This window comes from Cannabis sativa, chromosome X (genome assembly GCF_029168945.1).
Source record: "Cannabis sativa cultivar Pink pepper isolate KNU-18-1 chromosome X, ASM2916894v1, whole genome shotgun sequence".
NCBI classification, from domain to species: domain Eukaryota; kingdom Viridiplantae; phylum Streptophyta; class Magnoliopsida; order Rosales; family Cannabaceae; genus Cannabis; species Cannabis sativa.
The window spans coordinates 15,083,604-15,105,878 of NC_083610.1; the positions used below are offsets into that span (position 1 = coordinate 15,083,604).

Genomic DNA, 22,275 nt, shown 5'->3' on the forward strand with positions numbered 1-22,275 from the left:
AATTCAACCTAATTTTTATAATCCCATAATAAAAATATAACAAAAATCTAACTTAATAAACAAAAGTCTTAATAAACAAGTCCAATACATCAAATGCAAATATTATATAAAATATTAAATCAATGTGTGCAGGTGCACAGTAAAACCTATTAATAATTAATATATTTTTTTAAAACAAAATAATTAAATATATAAAATTATAAATATTAAATATGATTGGATGGACATTGGATGATATTGGATTGGATCGGATCGGTTATCCATTGGATCAGATGTCTCATCCAACATCCGATCCGATCCAATTGAATTTTTAAAATTTGCATCCGATCCGATCCAATTATGATTGGATATCCGATTCTATTGGATCAGTTGGGATTGGATCGGTCGGGTGAGATATTGGATAACTTTCTGCACACCCCTAACACCGACCCATAACGCCCATCCCACAACACCATTCCGACCGACCCCCACCCACCATTCGGGCCGATCGATTACCGCACAGAGTCAACTGAGTATTCCGACCGACTATCGCACGGAGGAGAACCCCAAATCCAAAATTTGTTGTACCGGGTCCGATTGGGGTTCGATGGGTACCCAAAAAACAATTTACCCAAATAAAAAAAAAAAAGAAAAGTAACGTGTACAATGATAGGGATGAAATAGTAAATTTAAATTCTTGTAAGAGGCAATTTGGTTATTTATCAAAATTGATGGGTCATTTTATGAATTTTCATATAAAAAAGAACTCCATACTGAGTGTATATAAAGTAGAAATTAAATGCAGGCTAGGACAAACCAGACCAGGCCAGCTAGCCTCTCTTCTCTCTTTCGTATAAGATTTCATCAAACTGAGTTGCTCAGATCGTTAGTGTAACAACTAACAAGTGTCTCCAATGGATACATCTCTTATGACGGAGTTTCTCAGGAAGTCCGGTGGTGCCGCCGTTATCGACGGCGGACTCGCCACAGAGCTCGAACGCCATGGCGCGGACCTCAACGATCCTCTATGGAGCGCCAAATGCCTTCTCACTTCTCCTCACCTTATTCGCGGGGTACTCTTTCTACCTTTTTATTTTCCTTTACTTTGCTTGACTCTGTGTTTGGGTGTCTGATTTTTCTTTCTATCTTTCTTCATGTATGAAGAATGGTACTTATTAACATGAGTTATGTTTATTCATAAACTTGGACCCGAAAATTAAGAAATGATGAATTTTGATAACTGGGTTATTGTTGAAATTTTTCCCATTAGGAAATCAGCTATTGGGATTTTGAATGTACCAAAAGTGATTTTAATCGTTTCACATGACATTTATTAGGGAGATTCTTTGTCTTCTGGCTTGTTAGTAAGTGCACCTATGAACAACGGCTAAAGATTCTGCAGTGAACTTATTAACTCAATTTAAAATTTTATGGATATACATGGACCACTGAGTGGGGTGGTTTTTTCTTTTGTCTTGTTCGGAATTTATATTTGAACTTGTTTCTATTGGAGTTTTCATCATTAAATTTGGACCACCATATGGGCATGCTTCTGACACATAGCAATACTTCTATAGTATCACTATCACAAATCAAAATTTTAGAACTAGTGCTAAACCAAATTGTTGCTATGTAGAAATTCTTCAATGGTACAAACTAATAATTACTGTTGGGTCTTTTTTTTTTGCTTAATGAGCAGGTTCACATTGATTATCTTGAAGCTGGGGCAGATATTATAATTACAGCATCTTATCAGGTAAGTTTCTTTAACCAGATATATTTGCTTGTTTCATAATCCCTGGAACTGTTGCATTAAGTTATAATGTTATATGCACATGTACACAGGCCACAATTCAGGGGTTTGTAGCCAGGGGCTATACAAAGGAAGAAGGCGAAACCCTGCTCAAGAGAAGTGTTGAAATTGCTCTTGAGGCTCGAGATATTTATAAGTCAAGGTGTGAAAGCACTCCTAGTGATATTGTAGACCGTATAGTTCTCAAGCATCGGCCAATCTTAGTTGCAGCATCTGTTGGAAGCTATGGTGCTTACTTGGCTGATGGGTCTGAGTACAGGTATGTGAAGTTGCTTCTGAAATTCAATGAATAAGTTTTTGATATTCTTGACTTTTGTTTACTGCATGAGATTGGCAATGTTAGAATTGCAACAAATGACACCTTTTTTTTTACTCCTGTTGTGCATCCCTTTACAGTGGAAATTATGGTGATGCTATTACGCTAAAATTTCTGAAAGATTTTCATCGAAGGAGGGTCCAAGTCTTAGCTGTAGCATGTCCTGACCTGATTGCTTTTGAAACAATTCCAAATAAATTAGAAGCTCAGGTATTGATGTTTGAAATTCATTAATATTTTAGTTTGAGGAACTTAATGGTTTTAATGCCTAAACTTTGATCATGATGGTTTATGCTGTTGATGCAACCAAGTGCCAAGTATTTTGGGCTGGAATGATGAAAGGAAATATGTATATGATCACTAGCTATGAAAGAATGTTCTCATTTACCTGTATGATGATCTTGTGTAGGCTTTTGCTGAACTCATGGAGGAAGAAAGCATAAATATTCCTGCATGGTTTTCCTTCAACTCCAAAGATGGTGTCAATGTGGTTAGTGGTGATTCATTTGTAGAATGTGCTACAATTGCTGAATCATGCAGGAAAGTTGTTGCTATTGGAATCAACTGTACTCCTCCAAGATTTATTCACGGACTGATATCATCTATTAGTAAGGTATATTCTTCAGAGCACAATTAATGTTTTTCATAAATTGTAAAGTTAATATCTACTTGTCACACTGTAGGGATAGAATAAGAAAAATAAAAAAGTGATAGCTTTTCTTTCATACCACAACTGATCTACATGCTTAATTTCATCAAAAGAAAAATTCTTTCAATCATTTATTAGTCATCAGCATTAATGTTTCCATTGTCAATTTGACTTATTTTAAGAAGGATCTTAATACAGTATCCATTCTCTGGAATTATATGTTCCTCAGTGGAAAGGGTTAAAATTGTGGACTTTATTATTTGGAACAAATTCATGATGTTTTTTTCTCAATTTCTTTGCTGTACTTAACATTGGCCTCTGGATTTCGTACTTATTTAATTTTGTTATAATTACTTCAGGTGACTACAAAGCCAATACTTGTATATCCAAATAGCGGTGAAAGTTATGACCCAGTTATAAAGCAGTGGGTGGTAAGTTCATTTCCTCTGGTTGCACGGTCACTACATCGAACATTATATATTGTTTCGCTAAAAATTTTTTCACATAAAGTTGGGCACCAACAAAGCCAAGGACTAAGTATTTCCTTTGCAAAACCAATCAGTAAAAATAGCTTGATTGTTCTATTGCAGCAAAATACAGGAGTTTCCAATGATGATTTTGTTTCATATGTAAACAAATGGATCGATGTAGGAGCTTCTCTTGTGGGAGGTTGTTGCAGAACAACTCCAGAGACTATCCGGGGGATCTACCGATCTTTTTCTAATAAACGAGGGCTTAGCCTGAGCGACACCATTCTAACTTTAAATAAGTAGAAGAGAGCAGCAAGGACTTTGTGCTGGAAACAAAGCTGTTGAGAAGCCAAAAATGTCCTGTTTGGGTTGGAAACTTGGAAGTTGTGGCAAGAAACATGATAGGAGAAGCTGAGGTTTTAATGAATCTGCCAAAAGCTACATAAAGGCACACCAACTTGTATCAAATTTTGTTTACTTTCTATGCTTTTATATTACTGTTGTAACCAATAATCTCAAGTGACTAAATTTTCTTTTGTAGTTATATCATCATATGACTATAATTTATCAGGATTCATAACTTTACGTGGTTTGTTCTCTCTCTTTTTCCTACTATTGCCACCTTAAACCCAAAAACAAAATACAAATATGATATGGTACCAGAAGCAACACCACAGTCTTAGTAATGTAGAATTATCCCAAATTTAGGTCATGGTACACTACTGTAGTGTGTGTTTGATTTATTTTTTTTTTAATGAGGATTAACATCTAATAATGTGTATTCTTTTTTCTGTTTTGTATACTTCGTTTATGTGAAAAATCCTTCAGTCCTAGTGAGCAGGACTTTTAATACTACTAGTTCTGAACCCCGATTGCTTCCCTAATTCCAATTGTAACCATTTGAACTACAGGGTGTGGTTTGTGAAATGGAACTATCTTGCATTGGTTTGTTAGGAAGGTGTGAAGCCTTGGGATTGATTTTAGTATTCATATTAGCAGTGACCTGGTTAATAGCCTTGCTGACAAGACAACCTCATACTAAAACAAACCAGAAGCAGGTTTGTGATGATTCTGAAACACACAAGGGTCTCTGTGATAAAGGGTTCAAGCTTCCCTTACTGGAAGCCATTGCCTTGTATTGCTGAGAGTGAAGCTTTCTTGGTTGGTTAGCTACAAAGAACATCTCAAAAAGCCTCTGAAATACGCTCATCTGGTTCAAAATATTAGCCCCAATTTCAATACATGTTGAAGTTGTGGTCTGAGCTTATGCCATTATTTATGTATGAGTTTGAAGTTTAATGTATTTTATTCGAATTTCGAAACCCTTGGATGGATCGCTCGTTATACAATACGCATGTGAAGCTACTAGCTTTTGACCTTACCTCTCTCACCCAAATCTCCTCATGCTCAAATTCTTTCTCTCGCCATGGGTTCCTCCTCTCGCGCATCGAAACCCTTGGAGTCGTAACATTTTGTGACCTCAAACCACGAAAATTTCTCAAATTCATTATCGATGACGGTACTGGTTGTGTCGATTGCATCCTTTGGCTAAACCATCTGACATCTCCTTACTTCGCTCGTCAAAACCCTTCAAATGTTCAACAAATTGCCGACTCGGCCATCCGTTTTGCGTCGGAGGTGCGACTCGGTGTCGTTGCTAGAGTTCGTGGGAAAATCACCAAGTATAGAGGTTTGGTTCAGGTCACCGTTTCAGACATCGTCGTTGAGAGGGATCCTAATGCTGAGATCTTGCACTGGTTGGATTGCATGAGGTTGGCGCGTCAATGTTATGATCATTCTATCAAGTGAGTTTGTTTTCGATACGATAATGAAAAATTATTGTTATTGTTTGGTTTCATATATACATATCATTATCTTATCTTTACTGTAAAAATCCAAAACAACACCCATTGTGGTTAGATCATGTTGTTAGTCTTCTCTTGGCTCATGGTAACGGCCAAGGCTCCATTTCACACTATAATGCCAATTATTGTTTGGCAAAACCACACAATATATGCAACACTTTCATGCTGTCCAAGATACTGTACATATAACCTAAAATCAATCATCAAAAATTAAGGGGACATGTTGTTCATGCTCTAGTTGCAAAACTCCTGGTTTTTCTTCATTCAGGTGCCTACTATATCACCCTAGCACACACCAAATTAATGCTCCCATACACATCTCTTCTGTCAAATTATTTATTAATAACATAATAATATTGATGTGTAAAACGATTTACACATATATATTTGTGAATTTGATAAATAATAAATATTTATGACTAAAACTTATAACCATTTCAGCTTTATTAGTGAGCTGTTAAGTTGTTCTAGCTGTACTAATGCAATTAGTTTTCAAGATTAGTTACATTCTATTATTTTATACTTTGTAATTTAATCTCAAATGAATAAATTATGAGCTCATTTGCTCATTAACTTTTTGACAAAATCTTCTGATTAGTTTGCTTAAGTTCCCTAAACGACATTTGTCTGTGAGTTTATTCATGACTAGTGATAATTTTTTAGTTACAAATCTTGTCTTTATAGCGATGTATATCCAATATCTTCGACTTAGGTGAAGATAATTAAGGTGACAGTAGTGATAATTATACTCTTTACATTTTCAATTGTTAATGGTGATGGTGGTTTGGTTCTACAAAACTTTCTTGTTCAAACTTTGTCCTTACTCCTTAATGTCTCTATCATAGTTTCCCTGTCATATCTTCAAAATTTAGTGCTTCTCAGCTAACAATGTCCCCATTAAACTTTTCTTTGATGTTTTTCTTGTCATTAATTTTTCTACGAAGAAATTCTTCATCAAAGCACCCTACATAAAGGTCTTTATCACTCACTATCTTGCTGTAATAGTAGTTTGTCCATAGCTTTTTAATTGGGATAGTCTCCATCGATTAGGACATTATTATAAATAATATTCTCAGTCTAATATTTCCTTTCTTACAATAAAACAAAGAATTATTGCTGAAGTTGGTTTTAGCCACCTAAATCATTATTGTTACAGGTTGTTCTAACACTAAGAACATTCACACTAAATGAGCGATAAGAGCACCTATATTAAATGAGTTATTTAATTATCATACCAAAATTCAACTTTTGTTATTTTAACTCAAAACTATCAACTTCTTCATTTTATATCATTAAAACTCCATATTAATATATTTTATTCATTTTAAATATATATATATATTAAAATGTGAATGTGAATAATATAATAAGTATAAGTATAAATTAAAATGTGATAAATATATTATTATGTGAATAATATATATTAAGTGTATCGTAAATAAATGTGTAATTTATGATTTTAATCTACACTTTGTAATTTATATGTTGTAACTTGAAGAGGAGTTACAATTTATTGTCACTTGTAACTCTTGTGCTAATCATACATAATTAGTGTAATAAAAGAGTTGCTACACAATTTGATTTAAGGAATTCAAAACTATGGTGATATTTAATACTTATTTATGTGAGAGAAATAAAGTGTGGTGTATTTGAATTCTAAGTGTGATCACCTAAATACTATAAAAAGCGGTCTTTGGTGCTCATTTGGAATGAATAAGTTTCTATCAACTAAGTACTTTGTTAAAAATCCTAAAAGGCTTGATAATTTCCAAAGCTATTTTTATAAGAGTTCCCTTAGTACTTAGAGATATGAGAAATAAATTTTTGAACAAAAGTGTAATATCTTGTTCAAATTATGGTGATTTTCACTATTTTACACTCAAGATTGTTAGTAAGCGATCTATTTTCTTTCTATATATATGTTATATAATATGGTGTAATCTTCCTTTCTACTTTATATATATATATTTATATACTAGTAAAAAGTTACGTGCGAGGCACGTATACTAAATTTTATGTTAGTCTTTTTCTACGTTATTAAAAAGTGATACAATTAAAAATTAAAAAAAATATATTATTAGTTATTAGGTTCAATATCATTACCCTGTGTTCATTTTTAAGGGAAAAAAATATTTATGAAATAATAATTTGTTGCAACGCGAGTACAGGCAAAATTCAGAAAATATAGCATTTATTAGTACAGTATTGACAATTTCAACAGTAAATTAACTGATTGTATACTTTTTTGTCTGCTAACATTAAGCTTTTGATATTTGAGTGGTGAACTCTTATTCCGCTTTTCAAATTTTTTTAACACTCTCATTTTATTCTTCCAACTTTCTGTAGTTGGAGTGATGTCCTTAATTGTTGTATATAGTGTAGTCATTTATTCACCTATTTTCAAATAAAACAATAGATATACAAAATAAAATTAAATATAACTAAGCTCATATTAAAATCAATCTCACCTTTCAATATAGTAAAAGGTTTTTAAATTGATTCATTCTCACTTAATAATAATTGTGACAGACCTAACGAATAATAATATTATGTTCCCTAATAACAAAATAGGAATCCACCAAACAACATTATGAAAATTTATTCCAGGTATAATTATATAAATTTATTACTCATTGAAGTCTATAAGAAACTCTAAAAAGCTCACAATACGAAATTTCACATCAAAAATCTAAAAATGATCAACTATGTAGCAGGAATAATAATACAATAACCATAATTGCCTAGTCATATACAGTCTTAAAACTTAAAAGAGTGGCATTATTCATTCAAGTTTCGACTAAGTGTTTCTGAGTTTGAGTTATAATATTGTGTCCTGTGTTTATGTCCAAATATTATGTGTCTCTGGCTAATCTAGTGAAGAAGATTGAAGTTTTGATTCTCAATAAATAGAATGAATATAAGTGTATACTTTGTAGTAGGTCATTATTGTGTTATTTTTAAGTTAATGTGTCAACTTGAAAATAATTCATTTAATAAACAGAATGGAGTCAATCTAAAAATATTTTTTTACCTTAATAAGTAGAGCTATAGAAAACAAACTTAGTAACTTTTTGAGTGTTAAAAAATTGTAAATGGTTATAAATTCAGAGTAAGTAAGTTGTGTATGGCAACTGGTTAAAGAAGCCAAAATTGAGGTTTATGATTAGAAAGTAGAAGCACCGCTAGAACTTTCCTTTGTTTGAAGTAATAGTATAATAACTAATATTTTTTATTACATATTAATAATTAATTCAAGATGAACTTTTCAAAGTATTTTTAAAACATCGTGGGATATATAAATGCAATACTTTTGCATCTTTAGCAATATATATATATATATAATATATAAATAGTTGTAAATTCTTATTTAATTTTTAATTGTATCATGGCATAAAATTTAATATATAGCTTTTTACTTACCATGCATGGTCGACACCTCAATTGAATAGAGTCATATTCAATTAGTTTCTGTTTTTCGTGTCTTGATTTCAGATTTTAAGAAATTATTATTTTTCTTTGGACCTTGACCACTTAATCTATGATCGTATAGTTTTAGAATAAAATTCTTATATGATCGTAGATGTATATTTATGGTATTGTTTATTAATAATTAAGATATCAAATTAAATATTTTAAACTATGAATTTCTCATAAACTATTTTATTTTTATTAATAAATCATTCTATTTTTAATATAAATATACATCTACGATCATAAACTATATTCGGTTCCCTACTCATCCTTTCAACCTCAATTATCTCTTTGTGATTTACAACTAATTTTGTCATTTTTTTTCACCTACAAAATTAAATTTATTTAAAAATCCACCCCATATATATCTATTATCAAACTGTACATATATACAAAGGCTTGATTAGTTTAAAATTCAAAAAAGTTTTATGTTTCTGAAAATTTAAAAGATGAGTCCACACGAAATTTTTTGATTGGTTGGTAGTTTTAAAAAATATGTTTGGTTTGGTTTTTACTTTTTAATTTTTAAAATTGTATTTTCAAAATTAATAAACTATTTTATTTTTATTAATAAATTATTTTATTTTTAATATAAATAAAAAGTCACCTATGAATTTCTCCTGTTATATAGGCACACTTTATATAGAATATAAATAATTATATAATATTCTTCGCTTTTATTTATTTATATATATCACAATTGGTATTCTTTTTTTTTTCCTCTCTCAATGCGATTCTTTGAGTGTGTTTACTGAGAATATTTAATGCTTAATAATTTCTTCTCATTCTTTCTTAGTTTACTATAATTTTGAACTACATTTGTGTTTTTGCCACTTTTTCTGTTCATTGTGATCTTGAACCACAATGAATTATTCTAAATAATATAAATAAAATGGACGATTATTTTATATATATATATATATATATTTTTAATTTCTAGAGTTATAGTTGTGATTATATATAGAATTGAAATATGCTAAATATCAATTCAAATATTAATAGGATTTGTTTTATTATTATTTTATTATATATATAAATAATATTTTATTATTTTACCCATAAATTTCTCATAAACCAAGAATTTTAGTTATATAGGCACACTTTATATAGAATAGATATATATATTAGCAAAAAGCTACGTGCGAGACACGTATATTATTGGTTTTTTTCTATGTTATTTGAAAGTGATACAATTAAAAATTAAAGAAAAAATATTATTAGTTATTAGGTGAGATTATTATTATGTGTATCTAAATATTATAGTTTATAATGTTGTCAATTAAAAGTGAATACTGAATGTAATATATTAGTGTTTAAGAAAGCTTGATGTTGTTAAGTTAATCCAAAAATAAATTAAAAATTAATGTTTCAATACTTAAAGAAATATTACTTAAATGGGTGTAAGATAAAAAGAAAATTAAAAATCAATCTCTAAATTGTTGATAATTGAAGATAGCATTTGTCTAAAAATTGTAGATAAGAAAACTAATGATAGTCATTGGTGGATTTCAATCTTCATTTGTTTCGATAGAGACAATAGTGTAATTTTTGTATTGTGTACTTTTCATTCTAGTCGGGTCCGCATATAACTGGATTGTCTATTTTTTCGTTGATAAATTGAATATATATATATATATTGGGATGGAAAAAGAGAGAGAAGAGATGAGATATAAATGAGTTTGGGGTTAATGAGAACAATTTTCTAAAGAAAAAGAATTAAACCAAAAAAATAACACAAATGAATGTAGATAGGAAAAGTTGGATTTTTGCTGTTTGACTGTGGAATAGCAAAGATCCAATCGTGTTTTTATGGGAATGTACAATAGGTATCTAATGAAATTAATGAAATAGCCCAACTTTCCATGCACAGGTATCAATATAACAACAATATTTGTAGATTATTTCAATATATAATAAGTGAATATTATAAATGTACAACAGTAAAAATTCAATCGTATTTTTACGAGACTGTTCAAATTGTAATCTGAAAATAAATATAATAAATAATTAAAGAAAATTCCTAACAATTTGGTTAATTATATGCCGAAACCATAAGTCAAACATTCCAAGAGTTTACATGATTTCTAATTGAAAATAAGTGTTCATCCAAAATATCACTCCTTCCAATGTGATGATGGCGATGAATTATATATATAGGCCATTTTCCTCATGTGGCATCTCTCATACAAAACCTTCTCTCTATATACATCCGTGAAAAAGGAAACAAACACTAACATATTTTCGAATTAGGTCCACTATCAATGCTTGCACATTCCTCTGATCTCTCTACCCTCCCAACTTTTTTTTCTTCTTTGAACACTACCTCTATATGCTGTAAATAGAGTAACTCCCTCAGTTTTGCAATTCAAATCCCCATATTAGAGTTTTATAACAGGTCACTTGATTATTTTGTATTAAAAATTTTCACGATTCATACTTAAAAGCATCTTCGTCACATATATTAAATTTAGTGTCACACTATTATTATATTTAACGTCAAAAAATTATTTCTACTCCAACTATAACACTAAATATTACACTAAAAAATATTTTTTATTATTATATTGATTTTTTAAAAAATACTTCCACAATGTATCTTTCCAAATAAAAGAATTACACGTGTGTGTAATAGACAGTTTAAATCTTATAATTCGACGTGTTAAGTCTCTACAACAAACACAAAACAGTGTTTCAGCCAGTGAAATATCCTTTTCTACTAGATATAGTGCACAAAGGCTAATCTGGATGAATGAATACTACTAGTACTAATAGACATGTTTTTTATGAACTCACTTTGTTTTTTCCTCAAAAGATTTTGCAGATTTTTTTGCTATATAAAAAAAAACCAATGCATGATAGGGACATATTTATCATTTGAAGGAAAGAAAAAAATACTATTTGATTTTTTTGGGTTTTGCCTTTTTTTTTAAAGAAAAAATATACATATATATTATATCAAGTAATAAGCAATTAAAGACTGCAGAATTAAAGCCACAATTTTTTTTTGAGAAACAGGTGATGACGACCAGTGGCGTGTGGTGAATAACAAATAATAGGAAAATGAAGTAAAGAGTAAAGACAAATTAGTAACTGAGGTTGACCCAAAATGGAAATAGCTATAGCTATTGCCTCTATCCCTAAACCACAAATAATGATGTAACTGATTTGAATCCTCATTTATTACCTATCCAAAATTCCATGCATTTATCACCTCTCTCTCTCTCTCTCTCTGGAATTTGTAATTTAGTACTGTTCTGTTGAGAAGTTGTGGCATTAATGCATTTAAGAAGTTTGGTTTATAAAATGAGAATTACTTTTGGGGTTAAATGGCTTCTTCACTCACTAATGTTCATAAGAAGCAAACTTTGGTGTAAACTGTACTATAGGTTACTTTACTGAGGCATTTTTTCTCTGCTAGGTCAGTTCTCTCTTCTTCTTTTTGCACCACTTTTAGATTATATTTTCACTGAATTATGTATTAGACTCTCCTCCATTTGTTAATTTGCTTAAAACCAGACTATATGATATAGGTTTAACTTTTCAATGCAGATTGGAACGTTGAATAAAGCAAAAATATATAAATAGAACATTGACTTAAAGTTAAACTGATATAAAAAAGAAAAAAGAATGACCTCATGATTTGATGGGGGTGTATTAGCCTGATGGTTTATTGAAAGTATTAATATAAAGTAATTTGTTATCAACAGTCAACTGTAAAAATTAATATGTATGTATGCAACTGTGCTATGTATATAATTTGAAGATGGTGGGTTGACAGGTGAGATGAAATTGATTCATTTAAGTGGTAGGACAGTAGAGCTTGTTTTCTTGCAAAAAAAAAAAAAAAGGTGGTAGGACAGTGAAAATATGTTTTGGTCAGTTGACTGAAGTAGAAGAAAATTAATCCCATCAACCTTTTTTGGTGCTTGAATTCCTTCTTCATTTTTTTGTTACTCCAAAGGTGAAACCCTTCACGTCAACTTCTCTCGTTTAATATTTATTGAATTCACCACACCATTAAAAAAGAATATTATATGCATTTGTTGTTGTTGTGTGAATTAAGTAGTAGGGACTGAAGTTGACACTGGTTAATTCTTCTTTATTAAATGGCCAATTTATGATCTTTTAAAACTCCATTTCACTCCAATTTAATGATATGTAAAGGTAAAAGTATTTTCAAAGCAAAGCTCACTTATTTTTTTTACATCGAGTGGCGAGGCCAGTTACACTATGTGCAAAAAAAAGATATTAACAAAAAAATTAAGAGATAAAAATAGAAATATATAAGTATAAATAAAAATAAGATTACATGGAATAAAAATGAAAAGTATTAATCTTATGATAAAAAATAAATACTTAAAAACATATAACATGTAAAATTTAATTTATCAAAAATTGCGGGAGGTTCTTTTTTCCAAAAAAAAAAATGAGAGAGGATGTGACCCACCCCCTCCTTCCACCCCTAATTACATCATTTTATTTCTGGCAAGAATTTTTTTGATTTTTTAAATTTGTATTCTTCTGTTTGTCACGTTATATGGGCCTTAATGGGCTCCATATACTTTTAGAGATACGTTAGGCCCGTCTCTATAAAGGCCCAGATCAAAAAACAAAACAAATTATACTTTTAAAAATAAAAATATATACTTTTTAGAGAAGAAAAAAAAAACAAATTATACAACTGTCGAAAGAAAAAAATTATAAGGATCATGGGATGAATGAATCTTGATCGTCTAATCTTTTCAAGACTTCATCAAGGGCAAGTATGTAATGTTAGCATATTATACTTTATGTTAGTTTTATATTTATTTAAAACAATGAATATTTTATAATAACAGCTAAAACCACATACATTTTTGAAAGGCTAATACGTAGGAATACATGTCGGAGAATTGAACGAAAGAGTCTACATCAGAAGCCACATCAGCAAGTATAGAGAGAGGCCCCCAATCCAATTGGGTTAGCTTTGGAAAAATACTTGTTTGTTTTGCCAAAATATTTAGATGAAATTACACTCTATACCCTTTTTATATTGTCCTCTTTTATTTTTACCTTCTTTTTTAAAATCTATCATTTTTATCTTTTTTTTAAACATTGTACCAATTTTGCCCCTGTCACTTCAAGATACTCTCCATGTGATTCTCTTATGTAAGGGTATTTTAGGTATAATACATATAAAAAGATGTATGTTTCAAATAAATATAAAATTAAAGGTAAATTTGATTAATTGATGAATAGAAGAGGTATTTTTCAACTTACCCCAAATATTTAGTAGAAAAGAAAAGAAAAGCCTCTCCTAGCTCCTTCCTTCATCTCTCAACAATCAAAATCCAAACACTATTGTATATGCTATGTATACATTGTATACAAATACAACAGTGCCAAAAAGAAGACCCTATAAATTATAAAATGCGGCAACCTTATCATACCCTTCAAATTGTTAATACTAGATTTTATATTTTGTAAAAATTTATAATTAGACTCTCTATCTTGTTAAATGATAAAACTAATAATGTACTTTCTAAAATAGTACAAATAAGTATTTTGAACTCAATTTTCGACAATTTTATTTTTAATATAATCAACTTCAAGATAATTTTTAGTATAAATATAAAAAACGTAATTAATTTTGTCATAACACCTCTATATCGAGTATTATTAAATTTTATTTTAACTAAAAATCAATTCAAAATACTATTTTAAAAAATACAGGATTCAATTTGTCATTTTACAAAATAGATGGACTATTTAATAATTTTTACAAAATACAAAATTCAAAATAATATTTACCAAATTAGAATTATACATTTGCAAAGAAAAAAATTGATTGGATAGGAAGTGGGTAAACCTCTACATAAGATGCTTTAATAAAAAATAAAAATAAACAAATATTTGGGGCAAGTGAGTATTGTTAGAGTTTTGCTTATTTGTTATAAAAGCTGAAAAAGCAAAAGATTTTTTTTTTTTTTTCTAATAATAAAGAAAATGAAATTCCTTCCAAGAGAAGAAGAAGATACTTTACTCAAAGCACATATCAAACAAAGATCATGCTTTGACCGCCTCGTTTGTCTTTCTTTCTCTCAATTTTTTGTTCTCGTTTAATTTGAATTAAGGGCAGTCTTAGACAATCGTAATAGTTCAAGGTACACACAGTATTAAATATTTTTAGGAGACATTTGGTTGATAGAAATAAAATAATAGAAATAAGAATAAGAATAAAAATAGAATAGAATAAAATTAAAATATATACATAAAAAATTAATAAATTTTTTCTCATCATGCATTGAAATGTGTAATGTGAAGAACACTTTGCTGGTGCAGAGCACCAAGAACTTAGAACAAACCAGATGAGTTCTTTACTGGTGCAGAGCACCAAGAACCAGAACAGAGATTTTGTGAAAAAGAGAGTAATGATGTAGTAAAACCACACCCTCTCAACATGACTAAGTCTTTATTATATAGGCACTCAAAGTTGTTACAATATAACAGAAACAAACAAAAAAGAGGCTAACAACTTTAACAGACACAAAATAACGGTATTAACTACCGTGACTGTTTACATCCCCCCTCAAACGAAAAGGGGTAGAGGCCATTTGAAGTTTGGACTTAAGATAGAGAAATCTATCAGTGGACAAAGACTTTGTTAAGGCATCTGCAACTTGATCAAAAGCAGGCACGTATTGAACTCGAAGTTGCTTGTCAAGAATCAGATCTCGCACGAAATGAAGATCTAGCTCAATATGTTTTGATCTTGCGTGAAACACAGGGTTAGCAGCAAGTGCAGTAGCACTTTGATTGTCAACCCAGATGACAGGTGAGTGAGTGTAAGTGAACTGTAATTCTTTCAACAGATTGCCTATCCATCTCAACTCAGCTGCAGCATTTGCCAAAGCCCTGAATTCACTTTCGGTGCTCAATCTTGCCACCACTTGCTGTTTCTTAACAGACCACGAGACTAAGTTTCCACTTAAAAACACAACATAGCCTCCTGTACTCCTCCTATCATCAACACAACTTGCCCAGTCGGCATCCGAGTAACATTGGATTGACAGTTCAGAAACTGGTTTTAGTAGAATTCCCTCACTGAGTGTGCCTTTTAAGTAACGAAGTAATTTCTTGCAAGCCTCCCAATGCGAACTAGTAGGAGCTTTAAGAAATTGACTAAGTTTGTTGACAATGAAAGCAACATCTGGCCTTGTTAAGCTAAGGTATTGAAGAGCTCCTATAGTACTTCGATACTCAGTTGGATCTGCAAGAGGTTCCCCATCATTGATGTTGAGTTTGACATTAGAACTGCTAGGATTTGAACATGGTTTTGAGCCTTCCATTTTGAGTTTAACCAACAAATCAGTGATATATTTAGACTGAGACAAATACATGCCAGACTGATTTCTTACGATTTCAACACCAAGAAAGTAATGAACTTCACCTAGATCTTTGAGCGAGAACACCATGTTTAAATCATGAATGAGCTTGGAAATTAACTGCTTATTGGGGCCTGTGACCAATATGTCATCGACATATACCAGAAGGATAATCTGTGTATCTCCTGAGCCAAAAATGAACAATGAGCTATCGGCTCTGGAAGCTTGAAAACCCCAGTGAATCAAACTTTGTTTCAACTTGTCATTCCAGGCTCGGGGAGCCTGCTTCAAGCCATAAATGGCTTTGTGCAATAAGCACACATGATCAGGATACTCAGCATCTTCAAAACCTTGTGGTTGTTGCATATACACCACTTCATCCAATGTGCCATTCAAAAAGGCATTACTCACATCAAGTTGAGTTACACTCCAGTTGTTAGACACGACCAAAGAAAGAACTATGCGCACTGTCACTGGTTTGACAACTGGAGAGAACGTTTCAGCATAATCGATTCCTGGAAGTTGAAGATAGCCCCGTGCAACAAGTCTTGATTTGCATCTGTCCAGAGATCCATCTGCATTCAGCTTCACACGAAAAATCCACTTATTTGTTATGACTTGCATATCATCTGTTCGAGGAACCAAAGTCCATGTCTTGGCTTTCTTTAGAGCTTTATTTTCTGAATCCATTGAGGCATACCACCTGGGATCTTTTAGAGCAGCCTTGACAGATTTGGGCTCAGATGGAAGTAAGGATTCTGGTAAGGGATGCTTGGTGGCTAGATATATTTTTGGTTTTCGAATACCATTTTGTGATCTGGTAATCATGGAGTGAGATCGAGTAGAAGGTTGTGATGTGGGAATGGTTGGAAGATGATTTGTAGGTGCTGTGTGTGAAGTAATTGGTACAGAAGGTGGTATTGGGGCAGGTGGCAGGTTACTGATATAGGCAGGGGCAGGTGTCAACTCATTTGCAATGTCTGGGACAGGTGTCATGGAATTGGTAGGGGCTGTGATTGCTGGAGAAATCCCAGGTGTAGCCATAACCTCTGGACTGGAGAGATGTTGTGCAGGAACAACCTCAGCAGTGTCATTTACATTTGCATTCAACACAGGAACAGAGTTGTGGTTACTGTCAGAAGTGGAAAAAACAGCAGTAGGTAAATTCGAACTTGTGACAATAGAATGTACCTGAGTAGAAGATTGAGATGTAGATGACCAATTTCCAGGAAAGCAAATCTCATTGAACACAACATGGCGAGCAATATAAATTCTGCCTTTGCTATTTTCACACAAGTAGCCCTTGTGATATGAAGAATAACCAAGAAAAAAGCATTGTTGGGATCTCATGTCAGTCTTGTGGCTGTTGTAAGGTCGTAAGTAAGGAAAACAGGCACAACCAAACAGTTTTAAGATGTTATAATCAGGAACTTTGCCAAACAAACACTCATAAGGACTCAAATTGGACAAAACATGAGTAGGTAATCTGTTTATGGTAAAAGTGGCACAAGAAAAAGCATGCCACCAATAAGTGAGATCAAGACCAGCCTGAGCTAACAAGGTTAGACCTGTTTCAGTTACATGTCTATGCTTTCTCTCCACTCTCCCATTTTGTTCATGAGTGTGGGGACAAGGGTGACTAAATACAATACCCTGATCAGAAAGAAATCTAGCAAACGACCTATATTCACCCCCTTCCATCAGCTTGAACAGCTTTGATAGGTAACTCAAATTGCTTTTCAACCATGCTTTTAAATTTGACAAACATGTCAAAAGCTTGAGATTTGACAGTGAGAGGGTAAACCCAAGAGAAACGACTGTAGTCATCAATGAAAATGATATAATATCTATAGCCATCATTCGAAGGGACATGAGAAGGCCCCCATAAGTCAGTGTGAACTAACTCAAGGGGTTTATTGGCACGGCTAGTAGAAATGGGAAATGGCAGCTTATGATTTTTCCCTAATTGACATGCATTGCAGAATGTAATGTTGCCAGTATGAGGAATGTGTTTTAACACTCTGTTTAGGACAGTATTGCCAGGATGTCCTAACTTGCAATGCCAATTATTTATATCATTTGTAGTGTGGGAAAGAAAAACAGTAGGAGAAGTAGATGACAAACAGTCATTTTTATTCATGAAGGTTGAATTACAAGTATTTAGAGATTCAGGAATCTCTGTAGTACAAGAACAGTAAAGATTACAATCTTTATCAACCGAAAAACCAGATTCAACATGAAGACATTCAGCACTTGAGCTTGATGAACAAGAAGCATCACCAAGAGAGTATAGACCATGCTTACGTTTCCCTTTGAGTAGCACAGCTCCCGTTTGTTTGTCCTTGACAAAAAAACAATGCTTGTGAAATTCAAGGAAAACATTGTTATCATCAGTAAGTTTAGAAATGCTAACTAGATTTTTGGTAATGGAAGGGACATGAAGAACAAATCTTAGTACTAAAGAAGATGAATGAGATGAGGGTAGAAAGGTAGAACCTGTTTGGGAGATGCCTAATCTCTTACCATTTCCAACAGCCAAGGACTCAGGACCTGTGTAGGGGGTAGGATTGTCAAGAAGAGTGTCATCTGAGGTAACATGATGGGTTGCTCCTGTGTCAGCGAACCATTGACAATCATCACCAAAGTCTTGCACCATAGTTGTAGCATAAGCCAAAGGATCACAATCAAATTCTTGTTCTGTTAAGTAGGCACGGGGATTGTGAGGATTCGGCTTGGGAACTTGCCAAGATTTATCAAATCTATAATGGCAAACAGGTGCAGTATGTCCACTCTTCAAGCAGACTTGGCAAACAACTCGATTTTGAGGAGGTCTGTAGTAAGAGCGACCACGACCGTGAGTGGAATTTGAACCATCTGTATTGCCAGATTTGGTTTGGGAAAATGGTCGAACACCTCCAGATCTCCCAGAACCAAAGGCCAAATTAGCTTGAATTCGCATGGATAGATCATCCATTTGATGATGATGTTCAAGCCTACTTTCGTGTGAAAAGAGAAGAGCTTGAACTTCTTCAATGGTGAGATTGTCACTTCTGGATGTAATACCAGAAACCACCGAATCAAACTCGGGTCCTAGTCCATTCAGAACTTGAAGAACTAAATCTTGATCTTGGACAGGTGAACCTGCCACTGTTAGAGCATCTGAAATAGATTGGACCTTTTCAATGTATTCAGAAATGGAGAGATTACCTTTATGAACACGAGAGAATTGGCCTTTTAATTGAAGCAATCTTGCTTTGGTTTGGCTCGAAAATTTCTGCTCCAGGGCACGCCAAACAGAAGAGGAGGAAGTGTAGGTGGCAACCGAAGCAAGAATGACTTCAGTCATGGATGATCTTAACCAAGAAAGGAGTAACTGGTCCTTCTTTTTCCATTGAGAGTACTGAGGATTTGGATCACCATTGACAAGATTCTTGGGTGGTGGTTGACCAGTGAACAAGATTTCATCAAGTTCATGACCAATCGCAGTTGGTATGACTTGAGATTTCCATGAAAGATAATTGTTTCGGTCGAGCTTGATCGTGAGAGTGGAAGTAAGTGAGTGCGAGAACGGATTCCATGAAGTGGGTTGAGTAGCAGCAGTAACTCCAATGGTGGCACCAGGATCAGAGGTAGAGGACGACATTGAGAAATGTCACAGTAGCGATTGATACCATGTAATGTGAAGAACACTTTGCTGGTGCAGAGCACCAAGAACTTAGAACAAACCAGATGAGTTCTTTACTGGTGCAGAGCACCAAGAACCAGAACAGAGATTTTGTGAAAAAGAGAGTAATGATGTAGTAAAACCACACCCTCTCAACATGACTAAGTCTTTATTATATAGGCACTCAAAGTTGTTACAATATAACAGAAACAAACAGAAAAGAGGCTAACAACTTTAATAGACACAAAATAACGGTATTAACTACCGTGACTGTTTACAAAATGGTCTTTCATTCAATTTCAAAATGAAATAGTCATTTTTCACTAAAATAATGGAATGACTTTTTAATACTTTAATATGCAACCAAATAAAAGAATAGAATGAAAATTGTTTACTTTCCATTCCATTCATTACCTCCAACCAAACGTCACCTTAATTTTCAAGTCTCTCGAAATAAAATTTCCCTTTTATTATTATTATTTTCATATTGTACTAACTCTATTAATTTCATATTGTGGTAGTTTTAGATTTTTGTAAACTGAAATTTTTTATTCAATTAGACTAACTTGATCTCAATGATGATAGAAACATCACTCGCGACATTAAAGCCAAAAAATACAATCAGCATTTAAATGAGAAGCTCTTGCAATTTGATGAGCAACTCGATTAGTGGATCATTTTATAAAATTTAACGAAACATTACTAAAGAATTCAAAAGATATTTGCAATCTTCCACAACACCTCCAAACATAGATAACATCACCTTAGGACTACAAAATCTTGGACTAATGCCAGACAATCGATCTTGATGCTACTGACCATTAGTAAATTTCGTTTCAACCACGACAACACCTCCATTTGAGCTATAGCTTCAGCAACCTCAAGAAGCACAACACCCTCCATTAATCTCAAAATACCAGCCACCACCGAGCCCAAACTTGCCTTCCTCTTCAAATATAGATACTTCATTATTCACCTTGAAATTGTCAACATCTAGTGTAGTCCACAACTCAGAACCATCTGCAGGACACCAAGTATCCATTGATGGAAAAAGATTTTTATTATGAGCTTTCCTCCATTGATCAAGAGTGACCCGAGCTAAACTAACAAAAACCTCCATCACATTCTTCTTCCCCTTCCACAAAAGTCAATTATGCATATACCAAAGCGTCCAATACAACATAATCACCCTACTAAACTCTCCCTCATCCAATCGAGCAAAAAAAAATCTGACCCATTCCCCAAAAGAACCGTCAACCATGGGACCAAAGGTCAAACCAATCACACACCAACAATTCTGAGCAAACTGACAAGTAACCAAACAATACAAGATAGACTCACCTGCCAAGTGGCCCACTGGACACAATAACGAAACCTCCACATGCTTTGACTTCAACTAGACTCTCGTTGGGATGCACCCATTGATGGCCCACCACACAATTTTTTTTTCCTTTGGAAGTAAACGCAACTTCCAAAACTTCTTCCAGAACACCACCAATCTATCCCTCTCCTCTTGTAAAATTTTGAAAGAGCTCTTCATAATGTAATAACCACTTTCAATTACACAAACCAACTATTTTCCAAAACAAAATTACTCAAAGGATAACCAAGAATAGCAAATGCATCTCTTTTTGAAAAAAGATCTTTGAATATATCACTATCCCAAGTGAATTCCCCAACAACAAAATGATTCCTCACCTTCTCATTAACCAAGCCAGGGTAAACAATAGAAAGTCTTAGATTATTACCCATAGGGATCTAAGGATTTTTGAAAATATAAGCACTTGCACTATCACCAATTCCCTTCCTAGCCACTTGATGAATCAAATCCTGAGTCTCAAAAAGACTCCGCCAAATAAAACACGAATTTCTCCCAAGTTTAGCATTGAGAAAATTATTATTCTAATAATAGAAAGCCTTATAATCTGAGAAACCAACGAGTCCGGCTTAGTAATAAATATCCATTCTTTGTTTTACTAACATGGTCAAATTGAAATCTTGAAGCGACCAAAAGTCCACACACCCAACCTTTTTACTGCACAATATCCTTGTTGGTTTTGTATAAAATCAATTTCAATATAATTAGATTTACTAATTAATAAAGATCAGAAATTATTTTTATGTTGCATAGTTCACATGATTTATTTCATGATTATGTTTAATGTATAAATTCTATTAAGTCTAGAACATATATAAATATGTATATATTTGTTCATAATTATAGTGTCGTCAGCATAGTGGAATATAATCATGATTATATGTTCAAAAGTTTAATTCTCATAATTTGTTAGTTCACTGGATTTAGACTGGCATGATAATCAGTGATAAAATATACTTACACCTTGGATAAGTTTTATGTCATTTCCAGGGTATTAGCAAAGTTTACTAGTATCGGATGTATGAAGTACACATTGGAAGGGATCGATATTAATCTTGGATAAAATATCATAAACTTACTGTTATATCTTTCTAAGTCAATATCAATGGTTGATCTTAGGTCTATGGATCTTAATCCTGTTATAGTTAGGTTCAACTTAATTGTGTTAATTATGTTCTTTAAGTTGTTCGTGGAAGCTAACTTATGGTTTTGGCAGGTATTTACATCTTGGGAACATGGTAATTCAATTGAGTGGGAGCGCTAAATATAGATATGGAATCTATAGCTTCTATAAGTATTTAGAAGT

At 32.5% G+C, this 22,275-nt stretch overlaps 2 protein-coding genes across 3 annotated transcripts; both read left to right on the forward strand.

Annotated features, from left to right (window-relative positions):
• Positions 1-728: 728 nt before the first annotated feature.
• Positions 729-3,819, forward strand: LOC115703995 (homocysteine S-methyltransferase 2). 2 transcript variants are annotated; one of them, XM_030631221.2, is made up of 7 exons: positions 729-1,052; positions 1,679-1,735; positions 1,825-2,051; positions 2,189-2,318; positions 2,518-2,721; positions 3,117-3,188; positions 3,348-3,819. In XM_030631221.2, exons 1-7 carry the CDS (start codon positions 894-896, stop codon positions 3,528-3,530), a joined length of 1,032 nt encoding a protein of 343 aa, XP_030487081.2. In that variant the 5' UTR covers positions 729-893; the 3' UTR covers positions 3,531-3,819. The 2 variants fall into 2 exon arrangements, with proteins under 2 accessions (XP_030487081.2, XP_060961287.1); XM_061105304.1 differs by having other exon boundaries at positions 770-1,052; positions 3,117-3,819.
• A 116-nt stretch (positions 3,820-3,935) lies between these two features.
• LOC115704005 (CST complex subunit STN1) lies at positions 3,936-5,265 on the forward strand. Its single transcript, XM_030631230.2, has one exon. The coding sequence runs from the start codon at positions 4,557-4,559 to the stop codon at positions 5,034-5,036; it is 480 nt and encodes a 159-aa protein (XP_030487090.2). The 5' UTR covers positions 3,936-4,556; the 3' UTR covers positions 5,037-5,265.
• Positions 5,266-22,275: the final 17,010 nt, after the last annotated feature.